Genomic DNA, 13,319 nt, shown 5'->3' on the forward strand with positions numbered 1-13,319 from the left:
AAGCAACCCAAACACTTTGAGATTTGGATTTTAATGGTTTCAAAAATTATTCTTCAAGTTTTACTTGAACATTTTAGAGAAATCATGTTGACTTCTGGATTTTTTTGGTAGGGGATTTCATTCCATGCATAATAGATACAAGTTTATCTTCCCCAGTAATAACTAAAAGCAATCGCAGGTGATATTTTATGCATTTAATAATGAATAAAAAGAGAAAAAGATCAGGATTTACCATGTCTGAGTCGACAGGCTGAAACATGAAGTCTGGTGCTTGCTGGAACGCCAGGTTCTTCTGCACAAACAGCTGCTGGTGAAACTCCTGCAGGACCTGCATGTGTTTCAAGGGAACAGACAAAAATATACATGTATATTTATTTAAGGTTTATCACAAGATTACAAATCAGCCCATGTCTAAACCTGCATAATTAACACTTAGTAAAGCCTTTAGGGTTCAGGCTTTCTCCCTATTTAGTTTTAATTTCTTGCCCACATTTTTTTCTATTTAAAAATAACTTTTCAAATATAAAGACCTCCAGCTGAATGAACTGTGAATTGTGGCCAGTGATCTGTGTAGCTTAGGGCCACATTCATAATTAAATTTTCCATTACTCTGTCAGTTTATTTCTGTCTTTTTCAGTTATTTTATTTGCTTATAAAATGAACCAAAATCAGCTTTTTATTATTTTACACAAGTCAAACAAAAGAAAACGCCAATAACAATTAAAAGAATGACCATAAAGCCGTTTCCGGTTACTATCAGCTGATCTGAATGCTGATCACCACTCTGGTGCTTGTGGTCACAGCCTGACATTAAAAACGCATCACAGGCTCGAGTTCACCGCCTGCCTATTTTCACACAGACTATTTTTAACAAACGCTCACCCTCCAGCTGCTGAAAGCGAATGATTCCACTACCAAGTCCGCTTAAAGAGACAGTTAACAAATTACATAACATATCCCTATAAGTAACACAGCTGAAGGTACAAACAGTTTTAATTCTAATTTCAGGTTTTTTCTAAAGCCAGCTGAAGCAGCTGGGGACTGGACCACCACCTGAACCACAAAGCTCTCTGCCCACCCGAGGGAGGACGAAGTACCTGTGTGGCTATTTTAAGCTGAACTCATGGGGCACAGCTATCAGCTGTTCTGGGAACCCCCCCCCCCAGTACTGGTTCCAGGCTGGTAACCTTGGTCTTTTGATTGTACTTCAGTTTGGCCCCTCATCAAGAACCAGTTGACTTGGGGAGACCATACCAGGGGACAGCAAAGCTTCTCCTCCTCAACTGTGATCATTCACAGAAAAGAAAGGAGCCAGTGTAGGTGGTTTGACTGGCATCTGAAATGGGAGGCCTCCAGAATGTCTCCTAGATGAGGTATTTCTGTCTGGTAAGGGCAGACCAAAGACACATCGGACACATTAGGACACATTATGTATCTCGACTGGCTCGCCGTGGTATCCCGGTATTCGCTGCCTGTCTGTTGTCAGACGCATTTGCGTGACCATAAATACCGCTTAAGTGAGAAAAGGAACTTCTGGACATCTCTGCTTGGACTGCTGACTCTTATAAGTGTCAAATAATGATATGATAGAGGAACTTGTATTGGACAAAAGAGGAGCGCGGTATTGATCCCTGTTGATTTACCCGTCAGTCTATAATCAAACCTTTACCTATGGCTAAAATCTGACACAAATGAGCATCTTCTGAAGGATGTCTGAGCTCTGCCTTAGAGACATGATGAAGAGCTGAGTTATTTGGAAAGCTACTCGTTTACACTGAAAGGCACCAGAGCGGCGCCTCACTGTTCTCCAGGAAGAGCAGGAGTAGGTGGCTGGGGAGGGGGACGTCTGGGCATCTGCTTAGATTGCTGCCCCATGACCGGACTCAGATAAGCAGCAGAAAATAGATGGAAGGAAATCAGGTTTAGTAATATCAGTTTTATATTCTTTAAATCAAAATCTCTGATGTATCATGACAAATATTTCTTATTAAGGTCTTTATCCACTTTTATCTTTATCTCCACACAGTAACATTACATTATATTTTCTCATATCAGTATGAGATTACAACAACAGCTTTTTTTGGCCCCAAAACTCCAGATAAACAGGAAAAAGGAGGATTTGGACAGTCGTTTGTCACAGCTTGGGTCAAATCTGGACAGAGCAGGCGGTGTATACACAACATTCTCAGTTTACTACTGAACTGAAACTAAAGAGGAGAAAGAACTGGAGTATAAAAAATGAAACATTAATGCACTGTTGGGAGTAAACTGTGATAATAGTAATCTAAGTTCAACAATTTTATTTATCTGAGAGGCATTACTTTCCTCCCATCAGTACCGCAGAATACAATTTAAACTATCTCAGTTTAAACATGCTGTTGTGCAACCGCTGCTTTAAAAAACCAAGCTTAGATCCTTCTGTGAAATGTCAAACCAAACTCCAAACTAACTTTTCAGTCTAAACTAGTGGAAAAAAAACCCTTTTAGACCCAAATGAAGTCCTTCCTGGATGAACAAGCAATTTTGGAAGTGTTCCAATCTGGCACTAAAACTCACCGCAGCACTGAGTCCGCTCTGTTAAGACTTTTTAAATACATTTTTAGCAGCTGCCTCGGGTGACTGTGTGCTGCTTGTGTTATTGGACTTAACAGCTGCCTTTGACACCGTGGACCATGAGATCTTTATCTATAGGTTGGTGTGATTGGTGGGCATCACTGGCTAAGCCCTCTGGTGGTTTACATCCTACCTCTGTGATAGAAGTTTCTGTGTCACCACTGATGATTTTACCTCCACCTATACTGCCCTCCCTGGGGTATGGGTGGGGGGCCACAAGGCTGAATTCTTGGACCTCTACTTTTCTCTCTGTACCTGCTGCCTCTTATTATTTTTCAGAAACACAGCATTTCTTTTCATTGTTACAAGGATGTCTGTCAAGTTCATTTCCCAGTTAAGCACAGTGCTGTGTTCCCTGTTCAGCCTCACCTTGACCTCCTTATTGACATTGAGATGGAAGGCACAGTGTTTAAACCATCATCACATATTTAGGTGATGATACCCAGTGGTAAAATACTGTCAAAATTAAGACCCTTCTCTTTAAATGCAATCTTAAAACAGTAACACTTAACATAACAGTAACACACATAATCTCCTCCCACTACTGCAATATACTTCTTATTGGAATTAGCCAGGCCTCCTTTGCTCACCTACAGACGCTCAATTTGTAACAGGTACAAGTAAAGAAGAGCACATCACTCCAACTTTGGCTTCCCTTTACTAGCTTAAGGTTGATTTAAAAATGAGATGTTGACTGTGACCTTAACTTTCTTTTTAAGCACTCCTTTATTGTAAACTTCTACATCTCTTATGTATCTTTTACTCTCTGGCCTGTGTTTGTCTTTCATGTTTGGTTTTACTGTGCGGCACTTTGGTCAGCCCTGTTGTTTTGAAGTGCTTTATAAATAAAATTGGATGCTATGGTATATTTAGACCACAGAACTGAAAACAAACAATAAAACATTCATGAGAGTTTCGTCCAGTCAAATCACAGAACGTCACTTTACGCAGAGCACACATGAGATCTGTTTCTGTGTTGACACAGGAAGCACATGGGCTGAAATGTGAGTCCTGCCGAAATCCGCTGCACCCACCGCTTCCCTCTCTTAATGATTTGTTCAGATTCAGGCCTGAGCAGCAACAAGATGCCCCTGTGAAGGTGACCTGAGAGGCCAACGGGAGCTCAGCAGCGTGTAACCAAGGAGCGGCAACGTAACTCAACCCATTTAAATTAATTAGCAGTTGGTGAGGCGCTCGACTTCAGCTCTTCTAAGGTTCGCAAAGTAAGTTACTGAATTTTGCACTGGGATCAACAATGTGATTGTTTGCATGAACATAGAAAACTGGGTCATCAGAGAAAGGTCAAAAACATAGACAGTATCTGAGAGATGGACACAGCCACCCATTCTCTTTGGACTTTTAAAGACTCAAAGTGAGCTTTTGCCCTCTGCCACGTTACATTTCTGTAGCCAGAAGTTACCAAATTCGGATGAGAGGGTGGACTGCTATCATGCATATAGTGCTAAGTGGCAGATTAAAAGCTATAGAAGTATAGACTTCTTGGATGGTCTGTGTCAGGGTTAAACATCAATCAAAGCAGTCACACCCCTAACTCCAGTCTCTACATGGATGGCTTGTGGAATAAAGTCACCCCTACCAGAGTTCTTCGAAAGGGAGAAAATATCCATAAAGACCAAATTACTTTATATACTAGGCTGTAAACACGTGTATGGGGACTGACTCATTTACTATGAGACTGACTCCAACAACCTTGTGACATGACTGGTGAGCTTCCCAGTGTGTCAAAAGTAGGCATAACTAGTGCCAGTGTTTATTTTACTCCTACATCATAAGTGTCATTATTGCAAAGCTGTATCAAACACAGCTTGTTCAAGTGTAGCTATACATATTTTTGGTTTTGGTTTTGCCAAAATTACGTTTGTGTCCAAAGTAACCTGTGTCCAAGTAAGTTTTGAATTTTAGGACCAGATGCAGTAAACACCTTGAGGCTTAAACTGACTGACACAAAATATTTTTACACAGAAAGCCAAGTGGTTTAACAAAACCCAGTCTATTATACACAAAAAAGTGCTGCACATGTTCCAGCTTTATTCCAGGAAAATGTGGTGGGCACAGGTTAAAATATAGTCTGACTCATGTTTCATTTAATATGTGTCTGTAGTCCTTTGCGGTAACTTTAAACCTTACTCTAATGACATACAACCAGAGCGTCCGGGCCTTTCAAACAACAGCTGAAGTTACAGAAAAACAAAACAAACATGCAGCTGCACACCTGAAGATACTTTGATATCTTTGGTACAAGCATTTATTTCAGGATAAAATTAAAAATGTATTTATTTACAGAGTGATTTTCTGGTCTTACTGACCCACTACAAGCCACAGTCACCCTTTTTTTGTCACAGTGCTTTATCTTAATTAACACTGGGTTGTGGGAAGGCTGGAGTCTATCCCAGCAGTCACAGGGTGAGAGGTGGGGTTACACCCTGGACAGGCTGAGAGTCCAGTGCAGACCAGCCCAGTTTTTGCAAACCACTTGGAGTCTACCTAAAAAAATGGATGCTTAGCTGTTACATCTGACAATCAAACACTCTCACATTCACACCTACATCCACAGTGTTACTGTTAATCACAGCACCACCATGCTCTCTTACTCCATATTCAGCTAGCAGGTTAAGCAGGTTAAGTAACTACAAACTGGACTCTGTACCTGCCTATTTGGTACAGACATGGATGTGAGCTGGTGGATGTCCTGCAGGCTTTAAGACTCACCCCATTTGAGCTGTTGAGGATCTGGTTGAAGATGTTGTGGACAGCCTGGTAGGCTTCTAGCTCCGTCTGACACAATGACACCAGGTAATCCTTTACCTGCTCGTAGATCCTTCCATCTAAAATCTGTATATAGAGATAGAAAGGTGTGTTTAGATTTACACCATGTCTTCCTTCACCCACCAATTCAGATGTATATATGCTCACCTTGATGCAGTCAATGAGGTCTGTGTTGTAGTAGCGCTGCTGGTGCGCATTCGCGGCCGCAAGCATGAGAAGGTAGTCATTTCTGGCGTGCGTGGCTTTGGAGTTGCACTCGCTCCGCTTTGCTTTCAGCTAGAAGAGGAAGAAAAGTTTAAACAGCTCATACAACAAAAACGCCACTAAACGTTGGGCTCGTGGGCTCAAGATCTTATACCTTTACGCTAGCCCTCTGAAGACTGGATCTGGACTGGAAGAGACTCAGCTTTGACCTGCAGAGAAGATACAAAATCATTTCTCTCCAGTTTAACCAAGTAATCAAATTTAGGCTGACAACTTCAAAAAGGAGCCTCAGTTGGATGTGCAATTACATTAAAATGTACCAAAAGGTATCAACACCACACACAGAGGAGAAGCCGAGTTCAGGGACAGCAGTTATTTAAGGTGAGCCCAACAAGTGCCCATGTAGAAACATCTATCAATCAAACCGGCCACGCCCCTAAATCCAATATCCAGGTACTTACAAAACAAATAAATAATTAAAATAAAATAAAATAAAATTCATTCTCTATGCTGTTAGGAAAAGGGGAAATACCCACAGAGGCAAAAACTGTGAATGGCACTTTACATTAGTCAGCAATCAAGTGTGTAGATAAGCTGAGGTTGCAGTAAAGTAATTAATGAAACAGAAGAGTGGTGATAAACTACGAAACGAGCCCGACTCTAGAAGGAGATTATACTCTGTGGTCATGGATGAGAGGCCTTTCCTTTTATAATTTTATCAAATCTGCTTCACGTCTGCTTGAGAGACACAGGAGCAGCTCATGAACTGTAGCGTTGTATCTTATTTGTCTCATTATGACAAATTAAAACCTACGTTAGAAGGAAGTAAAAATCTAAAGACAGCAGAACAATCAAATAATGGAACCCTGCCTCTCGCCCTATGACAGCTGGGATAGGCTCCAGCGCCCCCCGCGACCCTGAAAAGGATAAGCGGAAGCGGATGGATGGATGGATCATTAACACTATTACAGTGACACGTTTAATACCCATGTTACTCTGCTGGAACCGGATTGTTTACAAAATTAACATATGTGCAATGTTAACATAATATTCCCTTTTAATTTTAATGCTTGTTTAATGTTTGATGGTAGTTACCTTTGTCCACCTATAGTAAATCAAAAATTAAATTCCATGCACTTGTTTAATCAGGTAACTCAGTCAGATGACTTTTATCTAATAAAGTTTGAGCCTAAATATTTATTTCCAAATACTTATTGGAATTTTAACCTCACGGCACACCTGCAGTAATGTCGAAAACTACAAGAGATTCCCTTCCACAGTATGACCACGAACAAAGATATCACTATAGTCATTTCACATTGCTTCCTTTTTTCCTCTGATTTACAGTTTGAACCCAACTTTAGACATAATGTAAACAAGAAACACATAATCCTCACCTGTTTAACTCCTGGAGAATAACACGATATATATACAAATAACCAGGTCTCTTATCTGATCTGACAGTAAGAAGAGTAAATAATCGTTTCCACTTCTGAATGTTTAAACCAAGCTGCTATCATAATGCCTTTAAGATAATAAGAGATCCACTTCCATCCATCCATCCATCTTCATCCGCTTTAACCGAGGCCGGGTCGCGGAGGCAGCAGCCTAAGCAGAGAAGCCCAGACCTCCCTCTCCCCAGCCACCTCCTCCAGCTTATCCGGGGGAACACCAAGGCGTTCCCAGGCCAGCCGAGAGATATAATCTCTCCAGCGTGTCCTGGGTCTGCCCCGGGGCCTCCTCCCAGTGGGACATGCCCGGAACACCTCACCCAGGAGGCGCCCAGGAGGCATCCTTGTCAGATGCCCGAACCACCTCAACTGGCTCCTTTCGATGTGGAGGAGCAGCGGCTCTACTCTGATCCACTTTGATAAAAAAAATAAATCTGAGCAAAGGCTGGAACAGATTACAGACCTGCTGCTTCCAATTTAAACCCTGACGATGTGCAATAACAGCTGCATGAGTGTAAACATTTGTGAGCAGAGCAGTTTGTGTGAAATTATTAAACTTTAGTCTTCTCTTCTTACTGGAGTGTTTCGTTCTGCATAATTTCAAAAGGCAAACCTCAGAGGAGTCATCTGTGAGTGTGGGTGAACACAACAGACCAGAAAAACAAAGCATTTATAGTATTATTTGTAAGTGATGGCCCAGCTATCAATCCTCTCCGACAGCCTGGTAATAAACTTTCCTGATGAGCAGAAAAATGTCTGCTATGTGGTGAGTCAAAGTGCCAGCTGTTCATGTCGTGCCAGGCCAAAGTGCCTCCGTCGAGTCATGCAAAGAGCCTGAGAGCTGCTTGTTTGATAAAACTAAAATATGTTGTTGTTGTCTTTTAGAATTTTCGACTAAAATGTGCTTTGATTTTCGTTGGAACTTTTGATCCACTCAGAGCAAAATAATGTTCTCGCCTCAGATCTGAATTTAAGAGCTGATTTGTGACATCTGATTTGGAAACTATTCCTGTTAACTTAAACCTTGGAAATTTTTCTTGTTTTCAGTGAAGTAGGAGAGATTATTTGCAAGTTTTTAATATGAAGGAGTTTTCAGTGACAGAAGGAAGGCAAATCAATTAATTTACAGAAGAACCCCTGTACATACAAGTGATAATTGTTTGCTGTGCTTTTCAGCACATCTGGAGTTTGTTTTAATTAACTGATCTGCAAACAGGCGTCAACAACATCACCATCATATTATTAATCAGTTTATTTCCAGTGCAGCATGGCGGTCTGCTTTTTCTGACTCCCTTTGAGTGACTTCAAGACACTTTTCAATTTAGTCAAGGAGAAATGATTGTAAAAATACACAAGAGGTTTTTATTTCTGATCTGACTGAGAAACTGAGAGACTCTCCGCACATATTGGCTCACAGGTTGTGAAAAAAAGTGGATAGCCCATGAGGATACTCCTTTCTGACTCTTAGGATCACTGTAATTTACCAAATGCACTTTATGTTTCATTCAGTGTGATCTAAAATTAGACACTGAGCCCATAAACTTGTCAGGAAAGTGCTTACAGAGGTCACAGAGCAAAGGGCCATTTTCCCATAGCCATGTGTGGATCTAACATTACAGAAAGAAGCGCTGCCAATGAGAGAGTGGTGAAAGTTCTTCAAAATAAATGACAGAAAGTCATGGATCTGTCTGATTTTTGGTACAGAAAAGAAGAAAGATACTGCACAGTTTTTTACCATTGCTACCCTGATCTACTGAGGACATTTCCACAAACAAATACTTATCATTAAAATGTAGGTTTTCTTACATCATATCTGTCTCTACAGGCAGCAGCAGAGGCAGATCTGGTTTTACCTTAAAATTTAGCATAGTCTAACAAAGACAGCAGAGTAATTTGGATCATACTTTGCGTCCAGCTCTGCCTTCTCTCGGACTGCCTGTGCCATCGTCTCGGCCTCCTGGTACTTCTTCCTGCTCTTGGTCAGCTCCTTCACCGACTCCTGCAGTTCAGCTTGGACCACAGTCAGCTGCTCAATACACTGATGATGTCAAATTGGAGACACAGAGAACAAAAAACAAAACAAATAAGGGCTTTTACATCTATGCAAATTCTGGCAATGCAACCGCTGAGAAATATGCAAATGCCCTTCAGGCATATCTACACAACACATGGAGTGAGTAATGATGTCATGCCACAAGCTGCATACAGGAGCTTTGATGGAAACTCCCAAAAAGCTGAGGCCAAACAAGAGCAGCACTGTAGGCTGCAGGCAGTGGAACGTGGCCAGCAGAAACCAGAGCGTGGCACAGAGGCGTCAGACATGATGAGGAAAAAAACTCCAGACATGCAGAGCCAACTGCAGAGCTGATAGCAGCTCTAAATGATAAGAGGAGACAGTACTGTGAACTCTGCCCTTCAAAGGCTGACTGTTTATTACACCGTTTACAAGAACCTGCGCACAGAGTTTCCACTGGGTAGTAACACTGACCTGAAGACGAGGAAGATGTAACTATGTCTACTCTGCAACGTCATCGTTGTGATGGACTTTTACCAGAAAGTGACGTTGCGTTCCAGGAGCACCATAACGGCAAGCCTGTCTGAAGTTATGAAGTTTCTTTTTTAGTGACTCGCCTGCTCAGATGTTTGCTCCCTCCTGTAAGCACTCTTTTCCCATTAACCTTCATTTTGTGTGTCTTGAACAGTCCTCCTTTCAGTACATATAACTTCTCGTCTGAAAGCCTGCCTGACTTTCAAAATAAACTTTAACTAGGAATACATAAAGTTATGTGAAAATACAAAATTTTGTGTATCAGAGCACAACAAAAATAAAGAAAATCATCTGGTCCTTACCAAGTCCTAATAATTTAGGTAATTACAACCTCAGATGAATAATAATACATGACATATTCCACTGTCATTTATTTAAAAAGATCTAAACACATCCTTACCTCCTCTGTGCGAATTAAGAGGGTAAGTAGTAGCCAGGTGCTATTTAATCGACTGTGATCACCTCAATTAAAGCAGAAGTTTTGGCAGTTTGCAGGTCTGAAGCTTTCAGGTGTGTGATAATACAAAGCCCCAAACTTGCCTGGAGTCAGTGTTTCAGCAAAATCACCACAAGGTCAGACTATCAGCACAAACACCTCAAACCAACTTTCAGCACAGAAGTTAAGGGGTCATGATCTGGGCTTGTTTTGCAGCCACAGGAACTGGGCACTTTCCAGAACTCCTCTGTATAACAAAGTACTCTAGATTTAGAGCTGTTCAATAGCTAAAGCTTGGCTGAATTTAAATCATGCAGCAGGACAATGATTATGAGCACAGCAGTAAATCTACAATCGAATGACTAAATAAGACAAGAATCATAATGTTGGAATGGCCCATCAAAGTCCAGACCTCAACCTGACTGAAATACTGTGGTGGGAGCTTAATAGAGCTGTGCATAAATGAATGCCTGCAAATCCCAACTTTTCAAGAAGAGAGGGTTAAAATTCCCCTATGATGTGAGAGACTGAGTAATTCAGAAAACAATTACTTCAAGTTATAGAACCACCTTTAACAGCTACTGAAGCACGCGGTGTCCCTAAGTTTTTCTACACACTTCATCAGCATGTTGACTTAGTGTTTAGACAACGACACAGTTCAATATGATTATTTTTGTATTATGTTTTCTTTCAATTTTGGCTGGAGTGACATGGTCACCATATGGGCAAACCCATGTGTGTCTTAAACCACATCTGTGTGGTCCTGTGTGTAGCCACAGGTTCAGCCATTGGTAACTGATAATTACCAATGCCTGCTCCTTATCAGACACTTTCACATAATGCAAACAGTCAGGCAGATTCTGTTGAAGTTGGCCATGGTTCTCTCAGAAGTGGCATCTAGCTTATGGCACCACAACCTAATGTTAGCGTCAGCCAACTTCTGCAGACACTCAGGCTGAGGGCTGTTGAAGCCAAACGTTAGGAAGCTTTCGGTGTTTTGTTGTCCTTTGATTTGACCATAAAAGAAAGGGATTAATTTTCCATCTTATCAGCCTTACTGATGTTAAACAGGGCCTTTCATGTGTCACAATTAAATAACCCCCACCATGCAGAAAGTACATAAACAAACTGGGGTTAACATCACATTTTTAAACTATTTTTCAGGAGAATTAGTACTATATAGCAATTTAACAACTTCATTTTTTTCCCATTTTGTGCTGCAATCATAACTGATGCAAACTATCTGGGGATGACAGCACTAAACGAAATGGAAAAAAGGGCAGATAAAAATGACATCAGGGAAAACTGCAGTCGAGCAGTCTGTGACTTCATCATTGTTTTACAGAAACAGTATGAAAAGCAGAACTTTATCATTAGTGTGTGGGCATGTCACACCATTTGTGTGTTGTGTGTTAAAAGCCACTTTGTTCCTGTTGGTGTGCATGAAATAGGAAGCCAGCCGATCACTTGACTTCAGCTTCCACTGTCACAAATTTCAGGCAGTTGTTAGCGGACAGAACGCGTCTTCGGACTTAGTTCATGAGAGCCGTTAACATCTGGTTAAACAGCATCATTTAGTGTCTAAAGGTCTAAACAGTAACCATCATGTGAGCATCATGCTTCTAAAACCATCAACTTCTCTTTTGCCCTTTCGGGAACCGAGACAAACACCCTGCATTGCATCAGTACAGCAGTCCATGTCAATGTAGGGACAGAAGTGAGACCCGTATTACCTTCCTAAGCTGCTGCTCCTTCTGCAGTCGTGCCGTCTTGGCTGCGTCGGCTACCTGGACTTTGTAGTTGTCGCAGGTGCTTATTCTGGACTGCATTGCCTGGACCATACCCTCCAAATAGGCCCTCCAAACACAATACATGTTCCTAAAAACAAACAAACGAAGATTGATGCAGTGAGACATTTTGTCACCATAATGAATGCTAAGTGAGCAACTAAACAGCTAGAGATGCACTATTAAACAAAATAGGATATGCTCTGACGTAGGGCTGTTCGATATAACGATATATATCGGATGACGATATAAAAACGTCTATCGTTTCATTTTACGCTATCGTTTGTTTCGTGTTTCGTGTCGCAAAATAAACTGTTTACGGCAATATTTTTTCATTATTTTGATGGTCACTGTAGTGGCTATATTAATTTCCTAAAGTTCTCTCTTTCTCTTATATTTAATATAACCACACTACAGACGGACAAGCGCTTGTTTTTATGCGTTGTTGTTAGTAACAACGACGGTAAAACCACCTCGTGTCCGCTTGTTTATTTTCCACATAAACCTTTCACAATAAAGCTCAAGATCCTGTTGAGACTTTTCAAAATAAACTGAATCACGTGAAAGATGCAGAGTATTTACGGATGAGAAGCAAAAAAGAGCCGTCAGGTGCTAAAAAATAAACCTTAGACTCAAACGTTAGAACAGGCTTTTCCCCGCAGCACGCTGTGTAATAAATACTCACAAAGAAAACGGCGGCCGTTACAACCTATGTCTAAAAATGTATCGTTTCATGCATCAGTTAAAACACTCGACTCCAGGTACGCGACGCCCAGCTGGAAACACTTCACGCAAGTCGAGCTGCCCGACATTCACAGAATTTACAGAAAATATTACATTTTTGTGATTTATATCGTTATCGGACGATAGATGTCTTAATATCGGGATATGAGATTTTGGTCATATCGCACAGCCCTAGTCTGACGTCCACTCGGGCTATTGCGTGAACTCAAATGTATGACGACCGTGCCACGTCTCCATCAGCAGGAAAACAAACAATCCAAAATTCTCTCCGATTTGCACCAACAATGACAAATGTGTGAGTAAATACAGGCGACAACCTGTATACATGAAGGATGGAAAGTCAAGGCTTCATTATTTACTAATATAATTATTTAAGACTAGATGTTTAGTCTGTTTGTGATTAATGAGAAATGTGTGTTATAAATTCCCACAGGCCAAAATGACGTCTCGAGATGCCGAGTCCATGCCCGATATAATCAGCTCCATGTTATGTGACATTTGAAAAGCTGGATTTCAGCGTTTCAGACGCCCAGCTGTTTTAACCACCACCCAAATACATTTTATGTTTCATTTTTTTCAATCATCCGAGATAACATCATCATTGACTTATTGTTGAAGAATAGCCTTGCTTTTACTTTGAAAGTTCAGCCGCTGCTATCAAGTTGTTGGAATGCTGGTTAGGTCACTGCTGTGGCGGTCTTCCGTCATATAAAGGAGGATCAACTTTAACTACAACCTTAAGCAGGTGG

At 41.1% G+C, this 13,319-nt stretch overlaps 1 protein-coding gene across 1 annotated transcript in view; it reads right to left on the reverse strand.

Moving 5' to 3' along the window:
• Positions 1–13,319, reverse strand: part of LOC116328514 (F-BAR and double SH3 domains protein 2-like) — a 42,336-nt gene that overhangs the window by 13,278 nt on the left and 15,739 nt on the right. The window contains exons 5-10 of the mRNA XM_031750325.2: positions 11,773–11,917; positions 8,960–9,093; positions 5,759–5,813; positions 5,548–5,676; positions 5,344–5,466; positions 233–328 (exon numbers count right to left, since the gene is read on the reverse strand). Coding sequence (XP_031606185.1) covers positions 233–328; positions 5,344–5,466; positions 5,548–5,676; positions 5,759–5,813; positions 8,960–9,093; positions 11,773–11,917 — 682 coding nt within the window. The remainder of the gene's footprint in view (positions 1–232; positions 329–5,343; positions 5,467–5,547; positions 5,677–5,758; positions 5,814–8,959; positions 9,094–11,772; positions 11,918–13,319) is intronic.

This window comes from Oreochromis aureus, linkage group 10, assembly GCF_013358895.1.
Source record: "Oreochromis aureus strain Israel breed Guangdong linkage group 10, ZZ_aureus, whole genome shotgun sequence".
Lineage (NCBI taxonomy): Eukaryota > Metazoa > Chordata > Actinopteri > Cichliformes > Cichlidae > Oreochromis > Oreochromis aureus.